We start from the raw sequence: 14,198 nt of genomic DNA, 5'->3' as shown, positions 1-14,198 counted from the left end.
AGGAAATAGTTACTGCATCAGTTAATGACTTTCCAGTTAGTTACTCTCTGTGAGCTCCTGGGGCTGCAGATGCTGTCAGCATTTTTCAACTCTAGACTTAGTCGTCAATCATCTTTGCAAAGAAACAGATGGAAAGTGACATGGGGGGAGGTCAGCATACCACTAGAAAACTTTTTCCAAAAGCACAGTTATTGGTGTTTAGGCCAACCTATGGGAAAGGTCAAATAAGAAAAGATAATGTTGAGAGGTGACAATGTAGTTTTTAACTCTGGGAAGCTGGTGCTCATGGGCTTTTGAGACACATGGTCAAGTTCTGAATCACTCTTTGCCACCTGTTAGCTGTGAGTCCCTTAGGTACATAATTTAGTCTTACAGTGCCTCGATGCTCTTTTTTTTTTTAGAAAATGGGAAGAATAATAACAACATTAGCACCTGTGTTACAAAGCTATTGTGAGAATTCTATCAGATGATCTTTCCAGTGCCAGCTCAGCATCTGTCAAACAGTAAATGCTCACTTAATTGTAGTCGTTACTGTTGGTATTGTTATTTTCATCATCATTATTTTTGGTATACCATAGTTGCCATTTAATTCCAAAAATCTATCCCTTTCAACAAAACTGGAAGCATCCTTTCTTAAGGAAACCAGATCCAGACACTGGATTTTTGGACTTTTTTAGGTACCCAACATGATCATGATAGAACAGTAAGATACGTATTCCTGCAAACTAATCATAGGATAGCTGGCTTTGTGCTCCAACCCTCTGCTGGCCTCCAGTTATTTAAGAGCTAACTTGAAATGTGGTGACACTACAAGGAAGGAGCAAGACTCAGAGCTCAGTGGTATTTCGATGCTGGTGGGTCGATGGAAAGTGTGTGGCCCAGCTGCCATTTTCTACAACAGAGACATTTTAAATTTTTTAATGTTTATTTATTTTTGAGAGAGAGAGACAGAGTGTGAGTTGGGGGAGGTGCAGAGAGAGAGGGAGACACATAATTCGAAGCAGCTCCAGGCTCTGAGCTGTCAGCACAGAGCCAGACGCCGGGCTTGAACTCATGAACTGTGAGATCATGACCTGAGCCGAAGTTGGACGCTTAACCAAAACTGAGCCACCCACGTGCCCCTACAACAGAGACATTTTTAAAGGACTAGACATTATAGCCCTCAAAGCTGCTGAATTGAATTGAAAGAGTTATTCTTTTGGCTGAACCCCAAGCCCCCACTGTATCCTTCCAAATATTCAACTAACTCTTACACTCATCCACCAGAGCCTCTTTTTCCTTCTTGCTTCTTTGCTACAAGCCTTAAGATTTCAGAGGTACCTTCATCAGGACAAATATGGGCATCTCTTTTAAGGAATCCAGCTTGGTAACTTAAAATGCTGGCTATTCTTCTCCTTTGAATTACCACATGATAGATCATTGATATACTTATATCCCAGGAGGCTTTATATTGAACAAAAGTAGGGGCACCTGAATGGCTCAGTTGGTTAAGCGTTTGGACTTCGGTTCGGGTCACGATCTCACGGTTCATGGGTTCGAGCCCCCCGCATTGGGCTCTGTGCTGACAGCTCAGAGCCTGGAGCCTGCTTCGGATTCTGTGTCTCCCTCTCTCTCTGTCCCTCCCCGGCTCACGTTCTGTCTCTGTCTCTTTCTCTCTCAAAAATATAAAACATTGAAAAGAAAATCGGAACAAAAGTAATTTTCTTCTTCTGTGCTTCATTCTTATCACCATAGAAAGATCAGAGGGAGTAGGACTCCACCTTCTAGTATCTTCTCATATTGTCAAGCGTAGTCTAATTCAGGGGTTCAGCCACAAGCAAGTATTAAGTGAGGGGTTGCAATCTCCACCAATTCTACCCTCTTTTCCCAACATAAAAACACATTGCCTTTCTTTGTCAATTAGTCTCCTCACTTACCTCATTCATAGGAGTTAGAGCGATAATAAAATCAATCATTACAATAACTTAGTTTGGGTTTATGTACCCTTAGTTCTCTGGGTATACCTTGCTCAGTTGGTGCCATCTCACATTTACCTTCCCCGTGCGAGAAGGCATCGTGTGAGAAGGCATCGTGCATGCCGCAACAGTCACTCACTCACATACTTCTCAGCTTTAGTTGAAAGGCAGGGTAATTTTTATGAAAACAAATCAAAGACAAATATACTTTAAAGATGAAAACTTGATCCAACTGATCTGGGATTTAGAATGCAAATCAGATAAAGCCTTTATTGCCCCCCAAATGCAATACTTAGCTCTTTTCTAAATTTTGTTTGTCTTAAAATTGCAAAAGACTTTCAAGTGTACGGTGGTATCTTTTATTAAGTACATTGTGCTGTTCTGGTGGCTGAAAAATAAAGTTTTTTTAGATTGTTTCTATTTTTTATTTTGAAACATTAAGAAAAATATTATGTCGAAGCATATGAAATTTACATTTTTGTCGGTCCAAACTGTTGAATACAGGCAATTTCATATGATTAGACTATATAAAATAAAATGACACCCATATCCTACTTCTTTTAATTAATGACTGTTAACATTTTTGTCATAAATGTTCCTACTCACTTTTAAAATGAAATAAACCACAGCTCAAGCTGAAGTCCTTGTTAAAACCACTTAGCACATGGCTCTCTCCCTCTCCAAAGGCAATGTTACCTGAGGTTTGTTGGCATTCTTCTACTCATTACACATAAGTGTGCCAAGATGTAGATCTATTTTGATTAATGTTTGCCTACTCTTTCACATTCCTTAAACCTTGATTGTCCTGCTCTCCTCTCATGGTAAAGGAGATGACAGATAGCTTTTGACCAGCTTCCTTACGTAGATCCCCTTTTAACAGAATTTCACCCTTACTGTTTTCCTTTCTCTCTTTTTTTTTTCTTAAAATTTAGAAAACATCTTAATAAAACCTAAAGCTCTATTTGAATTCAAAGACACTCTTCAGAAAACTCAGGGAACACAACCAACTCCTAACTCTGGCACAGCAGAGGGCAGTTCAAGCACAGATGAACCAGAGGAAACTAAAGTTTTGATGTTTTCTTCTATCTTCAACCTCTTTGTCTCAATGTTCACAACCACCAAGTTGATGCATTTTTATAGATGCATCTATTATTCTTTAGTCATTGAGGCTCTGTCATGACGTTCATAAGAGAGTGACATGGCACAATGCAGGAAAAATGAAACGACCTGAGAATGGGCACTAGGCACATGGTGAGATGAAATATGGACCAAATCAGAAAGGAAAAATTCTCTTTCCCACACTTCCAACCAAAGCGGCAATGAAAGCAAAGACAGAGCAGTAAGACTCTCAGTGTCTTGAAAAATGAAAGTTGGAAAGAACATTGCTTTTGGCCCACATTTCTCTATTTGATCCTAATGATGTTGGAACTCATTCGCAAATTCTTTTCGTAATATTCATTTATTTGAGGTAGCATCCCATCAACTACTTCTCCAGACTAAATAATTAGAATTTCTTTACCCTTTTCTCAATCAATGTCAAAGTTATAATACGTACAAGACTTTTAGGGCTTCTTTGTTCAAATCCTGAATTAATTTATGCATTCATATTTTGGATCCTAACTGAGCTAATCTCTATAATATTTTAATTGAGTGGCAAAATCCATTTTTGTGACTATGACATATTTGAATGTTGAGAGTAATTATGTTCCAGTGTGTGTTCCCTCTTTGTTAGCTTATTTTTCCTTACTACATTTGTATTGCAGCCTTGCCTCACATTAGTAAGTGTGCTACAATGATACTATAATCGCTTTTAGCAAAGAGAGATTCTGTCTGAAATATTTTTATGACTTCTCAATATGGCAAATTTAGGCATTAAAGTACATCTTTCTGTCACAATTAATGCTTAATCTGGATTTTTGTAACAATAATAGACATACATTAGACTGCATTTATTTAAATCAATGCCACTTTCCCCAGGGGTGCACAGTCATTGTGGTACAACTCAATATACTGATGGCCCAATACCTTTTCTAGCTGTTGGTTGTTCTTCTGTCACATGGATACTGTTACCATTGAGCCTCCCTGAAAAAATATCTCTTCTTTCTTTGCAGCTGATGGAGTCTAGAGTGCCCAAAGAGAACTAATGGTTCAAAATGCATGGACATTCTAGAACCCTAAGCAGAATTTTATCCATAATGGCATATCTTTCTTTAGTTTAGGTCTTCTGGCTTAATAACTGTCCTCCCTGTATCTTTTTTTTTTTTTTTAATTTTTTTTTTAACGTTTATTTTACTTTTGAGACAGAGACAGAGCATGAACAGGGGAGGGTCAGAGAGAGAGGGAGACACAGAATCGGAAGCAGGCTCCAGGCTCTGAGCCATCAGCCCAGAGCCCGACGCGGGGCTCGAACTCACAGACCATGAGATCGTGACCTGGGCTGAAGTCAGACGCTTAACCGACTGAGCCACCCAGGTGCCCGTGTCCTCCCTGTATCTTTACTTACCCATCATCTTTGAAGGTTCTTGTTTTGTAACTTTAATGTAAGCCACCCAAACTGTTTTAAAAAGTTTTTGACAAGTCTTCTGAAAAGCTGGCAAGTTCTAGAAAAAATACTAAAATTAGTACATAACGAATCTGATCCAATTCAAATAGAATATTAAAATGGAAGTGACCAAAGATTGTCTAGTATTGCATAATAGAAACATAATATGTAACTTAAAATTTTCTAGCAGCCATCAAAAAAGTAAAAGGAGACAAGAAAAGTTAAGTTTAATACATTTTATTTAATGTAATGCATCCTAAATATTATTATTTCAATATGCACAATATAAAAAATATTAATGAGATATTTTGCATTCTTTTTTTCCATCCTAAGGCTTCAAAATCTAGTGTGTATTTTACATTTTCAGCACATCTCAGTGTGGAGCAGACACATTGCAAATGCTCAACAGTGAATGGATAAGGGCTACCATACTGGACAGTGATGAACTAGACAATTTCCTTATTTTTAAAATGTAGAACCCACACCAAGAAAAGGCACATGACACACCAGGGTATCAGCCAGCCAGTGCCAGAGCCAGCTCTGGCTCCCAATTCAAAACTCTGTCATAGAACAAACACAGTGGTAGAAATAGGTCTGGGGCTCCAACAAGATTGTGAAAACTCATTTAAGATTATAAAAATCATCCAACTTTGAATGAGCACCTACTATATTCCAGACATCAGACTGGGCACTTTATCATTACTGCTCAAAACAACCCTGCAGGCTAGAGGTTTTATCCCTGTTTTCAGAAAATTATAGCAACGCTCAGAAATAATTAACTTCTTCCAAACGGCCAATTTTAGATTTTTTTTTTTAATTTTTTTTTTTCAAAGTTTATTCATTTTTGGGACAGAGAGAGAGGCAGAACATGAACGGGGGAGGGGCAGAGAGAGAGGGAGACACAGAATCGGAAACAGGCTCCAGGCTCTGAGCCATCAGCCCAGAGCCCGACGCAGGGCTCGAACTCACAGACCGCGAGATCGTGACCTGGCTGAAGTCGGACGCTTAACCGACTGCGCCACCCAGGCACCCCCAATTTTAGATTTGAAACCACTTCTGCAGACCACAAATCCTGGTATCTTTTTCATATATCCCAAGCCCTTTCTCTCTAGTGAAAGACCCTCTAAGACTGTGACTCCAAGCATGGCCTGGGGGTTTGTTAGAAATGCAGAATCTTAAGCCTCATTCCAGACCTACACATTGCATTTCATCAAGATCCTAGGTAGCTTGTAAGAGATCTAAGACAGTTCAACAACATACCTAATCTGTTCATGAGTTGGAAGAATTTCCTAGGAAAATAGATTCATATCCTATCAGGCACATTATAGATCATCAGAAACACTTTTAGGGGTGATTTGAAACTTGCAAAGAAAAGACTTGGCTTGGACCTGTAAGGAAGGAGAAAAAGAATCAAATTTTTAGTTGAAATGAATTTCCAGAGCTCAAATCTTAAAATTATAAAATGTTTCATTTTATAATTAAGCTCCCGTATTCTTCCTATGCCACAGGTATATGAACTTCTGTTCCCACGAAATTCATTGAGTGAGAGGGAAATCCTAATTTAGTTGGATGGGGGAAGGTCAACATTACACAAGGAAAGTGGCAACCCACCATGTTCTGACTGCCAAGATCTCTGCCCATTTCTTCAAATTGGGGTCTAGCTGAGATTTCCTTAGTGTTCTTAAACATACCTCTTGCTATTGAGTCAAAGGTTCATTGTGTATTTATCCTGAATTTCTTCATTCGCATTTTCAGTATTTTCCTCCTGTGCCATGATGCCCTCAGCTCTTTCTTTCATTGGCATGAGGCAGTTAATTAAACAGGTGTTAATGCATCTGGACATTCTGGGTGGAAAGTGAATGATGGGAGCAGCAGAGGCCTGCTCCAAAAGGTTGAGTCTACGTGAACCCTGTTTAGTGAGGTGTTTTTCCCTCTTTCCCACTTCTTAACTCGATGGGGCATTGCTGGCTATTTTTGTCCTTTAGAAAACAACAGCAGCGCAATGGATAATAGCAGGGCTTCTAACCAATATTTCATCGTGTCGTACAGGGACCGCGCAAGCTGTGTGTTAAAGAGATGAACAGCGGCATGGCAAAAAAGCAGGCCTGGCTTATCAAGAACAAAATCAAGGCTTTTTATGCTGCAGTGGCAGCAGACTGTTTCAGAGATGGTGTCCGAAGTCTCCTTCAGGTAAGGCTGACACTGAGGGAATGAGTACGGAGGCAAAAGACAATTAGCACTCGCTATTAATGAGGCTCCCAAAGTGAATGGCTCCCGTTAGGCAGCCCAGCATCAGAGATCAATGCAGATGGTTAAGGAACTCATTTCGAATTCCTGAGGAGAGGCAAAACTAAAACAAAAGCAGAGAGGTTCTATTACAATGAACTATGGATGATATGCTGGAAATGGGAAATGAGGTTGCCTTTGGCCACCAGCATACATTCTGTCCCCACACTTATTGAAATGCAAATTTGTTCTGATGGTTGACGACATTCAGGATCCTATTAAAACTTCAAACTATTTTTGCATCTCATACTGCATATAGCAATACTCAAGTCAGGCATTCTGCTCCTTTTTTCTTCTGTGAATGGTGCGAGGGCAAGCTGCTAGATTCGACTAAATAAATGCATGGTGATCTGGGCGTAAAAATCTCCCTATCCTCCTAAATTATTTCCAGAATGTTGAGTAAAATGTAATAATCTCTGTGGCTCAACACGGAAGCCCTTGGTTCTCTTATCTTTTTCTCCCTTATTCTTTCCTTTTTTTCTCCCCTTCCATAATTAGTACACAGAGTCTTTCCCCAGTTCTGATCATAATAGAATGGTGAACCATTCTTCAAACAATCCAAGAGACCCCAAGAAACTGTAGGGCTTGGCTTTCTAATCATTCTGGCTTTAATATGGTTGGAAAGCCCTGATTCTATATGTACTGAATGATGTATTTGCTCTCAGAGTTACCGTTTACAGGAATGACAAAATTCAGGATGACGTCCAGGTGACACTGATGCTTATGCAGTCAGGAGAGAAAAAATAAACTGTACTACTTTGGAGATTAAGAGTATTTGGTATATTCCTGTCTCTTATATTCCTGAAGAACTCTTGCAAAGTAGCTGCACACAGAAGCCATTTCTGAAAGACCTATTACCCCCAATGAGCATCCTTTCACCTGTTACTAATTTGCCAAACCATGGAAACAGGTGTCATTTTAAGAAGCTGATTGTCTTTAGTGAGTTACTTTTCAGGAGCCCTGTGGTGAAATATGTTGGGAAGGTTACACATTTAAGGTAAAATTATCTTGGAAGATTGGTGAAATAATAAAACTTTCAATAAGGAATGGGTGGTCTGACATGAAATAAGCAGGGAGAGAAAAGACACAGGCCTGGAAAGTAAGTCTTCTATTAATCCAGAAGAAACCATAAAACATTCGACAATGCAGAAAGCTTGTTCACTTGAATTTCCTTAAAGAAAAGTGGGGTACAAAGGGAAAGACAGGGTGGTATTAAAGGGAAGCACTGACCATTATGACCATCCATTTTGGATGAAGACTTCTTTGCTTCTAAGAAGTTATGGTACAAATGACCACATCCCCAAACTGTAGTGTAGCTCCATCCTGCCGTGTATCTGCTGAGCACCAAATGATGGCTGTAAGGAGTTATCGTGCCACCTGGACATTTCTAGGAGAAACACAACAGATGTGGAGGCAAAGTTTATTTCAGGAACCCTCCATCAATGCCTGCTTCCTCCTGCTCGCCACTGTCCCCTTTAATGTGTTCTGCTCTGGTCATTGGCTTCACTCCTCCTGTGACCCAGAGTGTTCTTCCTTCACTCCCACTGCTCTCTTTTCCATGCTTGTCAACCTCTAACTGACCTGCAAGATCTGGAATGAATGGCACCTTTCCCCTGAAGCCATCCATGAAGACACAGCTAGAATTCAGGTTTTCTTCCCTTATGCTTCCATATGAGTTCCTACTGCATGTGCACTTGAATTATAATTATTTGTGTGTATCTTGCCTTCTTCACCTTATTCCAAGCTCCTTAAGGCCAAAGAATATGCTTCACTGCTCTTCTACAGCACCTGACATAACACTTTGTAATTAATAGGTATTCAATACTATTGCCAAATTAAGTTTAATTAACTGGAAGCCATATCCTGTCATCTAAAGGGGGGGGGAGTGAAACCTGATATGGAAGATGGCTATTAATGATACTATCAGGTAAGAAGCTTAGGTCCTAGAGACATAGCGCCATTACCCTTCGATAAATAATACAAGTACGAGTTTCAGTGATCCTTGTATCTTAGAATTTTCCAAACATGGATTTTATTGCTAATGACATTATGGGTAAAACAGGTGGAAATGAGCTTTGAACCACTAAGTTACAACACGCATGCCAACGGTTAAGCCGACCCTCACTTGATTTTAAATTATTGAACCATTTTAATGAGTGTGTCAGAAGAAATGCAAATGACTGCTAATTTAGAAAAGCTACATTTCTGTCATCTAAAATCCATTTATGGCTGAGATGATTTAGAAATAATCTTTCTATTTTATGCTTGGGTACGGGCATGAAGGACATGCTCTAAAATGTAATCTAATCTTCAGAATCTTCAGAACATTACTTCAGTGCTCTTTTGGACATTATTTTTCATTTGCAGTGGTAGTTTCCTGGTCTGGAAAGGATTGCCCATGTGTTTATCTCCTCTGTTTAGGCCTCGGGCTTAGGAAGAATGAAACCCAACACTCTGGTGATCGGATATAAAAAAAACTGGAGGAAAGCTCCCTTGACAGAGATTGAGAACTATGTGGGAATCATACAGTAAGTGATGGCTTTCAGGACATGTTCTTGTTTACAAACCACTAACCAGGGCAGTACATAACAGGTGCTGTTGTACCAGATTAAATTGCCTGAGAAGAAGGCATTCCCCTGGTACTCTGAATTCTTTACCAAAGTGCAAGAAACACTGCCAATAATAGAACTTGAGGGGATCATAGTGTCAGAGGAAGCAGGGTGGAGGAAACTTGGTGTCAAAGAAAAAGGTAATTATTAAGATTTGCAGTCTTAAAACCTATTCATAAGATTAAAAGCAAAGGACAGCTAAGTAAGGAAGGAAGTGTTCTTTCAAAACACCTGGAATCTTGGATTGGCTGGTGTGCCCAATTCAGTCATCATCTCCTCTGAGCCCTGGATAAGGAGTTTACTACCCCTGAGCCTCAGATGCCTCTTTGCTGATATGAGGCTTTCATATATCAGTGTCTCTGGGTTGGTTTAAGGACAAAAAGTGAGTTTTAAATGGGACGTGACATCTAATATCTATATATTGGAAAAGTCTTGGGACAAGGGTCGTAATGATAGTCTTTAAGAGACTAGCAGGCACCAGGCTAATGTCCTTCACACAAATTATCCCATTTAATTCCCACAAGAAGACTTTGAAGTAAGTGCTAATACTGTTCCCATTTTATAAGGAGAAATGCAGACATTAAAAATTAAGTAACATGAAGAAAATGACAGTTGTGACATAGCTGGAATTCCAACCCAGGACTATCCAAATTCAAAGTTTAAGCTCATGACCAAAATGCTATGCTGCCTCCAATAGTACATGTATAGCGAAAGTATTACCTGGCTTGGTTCTTTCTTTTGCATAAGTGAAAATGAAGTCTACACATATGGAAAGGCTCAGAGTACCCTTAGTGACCATTCTAGAAAACTGAGCCTTTCTTCCCGTCTTGAAAATATTTAGCCATATTTGCCTCAAGGGGGGCGATGTTAGCTATGCTAACAGCTATCTTTTGTCAAAAGCTCTGAAAATGGAATATTTCCCATCTGGAGTCTGGCTTTGCTCTGATTCCATACAACAGGGTAGGGAATGTGCCCTGAGAAGTCTGGCTGAACTTTAAAAGTCTGTAATACACAGGAAAGAAAGCCTCACCTCTTCAAAACAAGCACATGTATTCACAGTGCTTCTTATGCCAGGCTATGTCCTGGCCCCTGCTAGAATGAGCATTGTATTTATCATTGTTTGGGAGAGATTTAAGGAACATTATAAAAACATTGTAGTTTTAGTGTATTGAAAAGAAGTATAAAAAAATAATTTTCATCATCTGAAATTTGTATGTGTTTACTGACCAAACACATTCACTTAACAATCCTTCTGACATGGGGAACTTGTGTACTAAATGCATTCTCCTGAATTGTGTTTCCCGAAGGTATAAAGTCTGGATGCCAAATGCTGCCACTTGGCCCCTGGTGATACCCTAAGTTCAGTATGTTAAGGCTAAAGCAGGTGATGAGGGTAGAATTTTACCATGTTCACCAACCAGCATTTTGATATATTCAGAAACAGTCAGTTGCTGACCATTCTTGGAAATAGATTAGAGCTGCTCTCTGTTATCCAGATTCTAAAATAAAATTTCATCTTTACCACTGGGAAAAAAAGGGGGACAGAGAGGAAAGAAATTTCATCTTCATCTTTGGGGGAAAAAAGTATTGAAGCAAATAAGACATATGTAAACCGTCAGTCATTTAGTGTCCATTAATTGATACAAAATTATCTGGGGTCATCTTCCAATGTGCCCACCTTTGAAACATTCTAGAAATCTAAAGGGACCAAAATAATCAAACCCAATAATATTAGGCCAAGGAGACTTCTGGATTTTATACCAAATTGGTCTTATTGGTAGTAAAGTTCAGTGTTAAGGTGGCTCAAATTTATACTAGTATAAAACTTAGCTGGCTTAGTAAGGCTAAATGACCTTACTACCACAGCAGTGAGGTCAATATAGAAGGGAAGACCATCATACCTCCATACTGTATTATATTTCCCTTTCTAACTATTTTGATTGGTTTTGTGAGTAAGAGTAAAGCATAGTATTACTGTTAACATGGGGGCATTATTACAATAATATAGAATTTTATAATTTTTCTTTAGATAAAAGATTTTGAATGTTTATAATATTCTTAGGTATGGCTTAATTTTAATTTGAATCTGTATTAGTTTTCATTGGCTGCCATAAAAAATTGCCTCAAGCTTAGTGGCTTAAAACAGCACAAATTTAATAGCCTACAGATGTGTGAGTTAAAAGTCTGACACTAATTCACTGGGCTAAAATCGAGGTGTAGGCTAGGCTATATTCCCTTCTGGAAGCTTTAGGAGAGAATCCCCAGCCTTGCCCTTTCTAGGTTCTAGAGCAGTCCACTGCTCATGGCCTTCTTCCTCCATCTTCAAAGCTCTTGATGGGTCATACCACATTGCCCTCACCTCCTCTTCTGCTTCCCAAATGCACTTTAAGGACCCTGGTGATTACACTGGACCCTCCTAGATAATCTAGGTTAATCTCATCTCAAGGTCTCTAAACTAATCCCATCCATAAAGTCCCTTTTGTGGCATAAAGTAACATATTCACAGGTTCCAGGGATTAGAATGTGGATGTCTTTGGGAAGTCTAAAATTATTCTTCCTAGCACAGAACCCAAATATTTTTTGTGGAACACATTGTCTCCTTTTTACAATCAAGGACAATTAGAAACAAGACTTATCAGGAATTTATTTTGTGGCGACTTTTGCTAGGTCTATGTTGCTAAGTAAAGATCACTTATAGATTGAATTTTGAATGGATATTCATATTACACTGAATTTATTCATATCATTATTTGAAAATTCAGGTTCACTTTGGCTATTAGAAACCTGTTTGCCTATATAAGATAATCACAAACTGCATGATTTCTGGTAGAGGGTGACCTTCTATGGAAAGGGTCCTAGGCTTCCGATCCATTTGAGACTGAACAAAGGAACCCCCAAGGAGAAAATTTTTAATGAACTCAAAGTACTAATTGGTTTGCCCCATATTTAGGAGCAGAGAAAAAAAATATTCTACAAGAACAGAGATAAAAGAAAGAGAGCCTTTCTTTTCCTTCTAGAAAATCTAATTCTATTGGATTGAGTGTAGAGAAGGCACAACAGCCAACGGCATTGGGTTGTTATGAAAAAGCATTGTTTCAAACAGTCTGCCCAAAGTCAATGGCGAAAGTTCCTTACAGGAACTGGAGATATTTTTCACTGGGAACTTGATGTCAGAAATGTTGTAGGATTCTTTCTCCATAAGTAGGGATTTGGCTGATAATTTCAAAGGGTCTTTGCTGCCTAGAAACTCTCTGTTCTAAATATTTCAGTGATTGTTTTGCTTACATTAGAAATGAAACAATTATTTTAAAAGCATGTAACAAGCTCATAATCAAAATTCTAGGTGACAGTATTATTTGAATAAATTGGTTCCGGAGTAAATGAATCAGTTACCTTTATCCAGAAAACATTTTTAAAAGGCATAAAAGGAGAAAAACAAACTAACAAAAGGCATCAGCTCTTGGCTGTATTCTCAAGTGAATTTTCATAGTTTAGTTATGTTAAAATCTTAGAATTGAGAATCTTGGACTCTCTTACTATTAGTACAAAACCTCAAGATTAAAGGGGTCATTTAAATAACCAGTTTGCTTTCACTTTCAGTGATGCATTTGATTTTGAGATTGGTGTGGTCATAGTCAGAATCAGCCAAGGGTTTGACATCTCTCAGTTTCTTCAAGTGCAAGGTATGTACTTTCTTTATTCAAGCCACAGATATTTATTGAGCACCTACTCCATGCCTGGTATTTTTCTAGGTGCTGGGGATGGAGCAGTGCACAATACAGACAAAACCCCCTAATGATAGAGCTTATGTTCTTGTGCTGACCTGAGGTGTATACACTTCCCCAGTGTTTTCTCCACTGCTAACACAAACCGCCTTTGTCCTGCAAAATAAAATATGGAATAATCCAGGGCAGTCATAAATTATTATTCTTATCACAAAACTACAAAGCCAGCATCACTGAAAATAAACACCTTTGGTAAAATAAACTGCTGAATTAATTTCTGCAAGATGTTTGAGAAAATAGAGATTAATTCTTTTCTCAAAAAACCATGTATATTGTTTTTAAGAGTCTATGATCTGGTTTTCAGCCAACATGGAAATGAGCCTGAATGTATCATGCTGTGAATCACTAATCTAAGTCCCAGGCCGAAACACTAATTCAGATTAGTAACTCTGCTTTTTTCTCTTTAGAGGATTACTTGTTTGTTTGTTTTTTTAATTTTTTTTAAGGTTTATTTATTTTTGAGAGAGACACAGTGTGAGTAAGGGAGTAGTAGAGAGAGAGGGAGACACAGAATCCAAAGTAGGCTCCAGGCCCTGAACTGTCAGCACAGAGCCCGATGTGGGGCTCGAACTCAAGAACCACGAGATCATGACCTGAGGTGCAGTCAGATGCTCAAATGCCTGAACCACTCAGGCGCCCCAGTATACTTGTTTAATCTTAAGAAGTTAAACATACCCTCTTATGTTTAAACTTAGCTTTTTGTTATAACTTATATTTAAACTTACGAATGAGATAAAGGACACATCTAAATAGTCATTGAAATATTAGGACAGGGCACTAATTCATGACTTATCTCTTCAGATGAACTTGAAAATAGAGTCCCCTGATGACCAACACTAAAACAAAGAGATACTTTTTGGGTGTCTCTTGTGTACCAGACATGGTGTAAATGATGGTGCTGGGTAGACCAAAACTAATCAGTGTGCTAGTAAGTATATTTGTAGAGTATAATGGAGAAGAGAGAGGGACATCTTACTCCAAGAGGTCTTTCTGGAGGAAGTTACTTTAGATTTGATATCTA

At 38.7% G+C, this 14,198-nt stretch overlaps 1 protein-coding gene across 1 annotated transcript in view; it reads left to right on the top strand.

Annotated features, from left to right (window-relative positions):
• SLC12A1 (solute carrier family 12 member 1) overlaps positions 1-14,198 on the top strand; it is a 101,458-nt gene that overhangs the window by 61,333 nt on the left and 25,927 nt on the right. Inside the window, exons 17-19 of the mRNA XM_047863020.1 lie at positions 6,547-6,687; positions 9,205-9,311; positions 12,993-13,075. Of these exons, the coding sequence (XP_047718976.1) occupies positions 6,547-6,687; positions 9,205-9,311; positions 12,993-13,075 (331 nt within the window). The remainder of the gene's footprint in view (positions 1-6,546; positions 6,688-9,204; positions 9,312-12,992; positions 13,076-14,198) is intronic.

The sequence above is a fragment of the Prionailurus viverrinus genome, chromosome B3 (genome assembly GCF_022837055.1).
Source record: "Prionailurus viverrinus isolate Anna chromosome B3, UM_Priviv_1.0, whole genome shotgun sequence".
NCBI lineage: Eukaryota > Metazoa > Chordata > Mammalia > Carnivora > Felidae > Prionailurus > Prionailurus viverrinus.
Note: the sequence above shows the minus strand (reverse complement) of the source record. Positions and strands in the feature narration are given on the sequence as shown.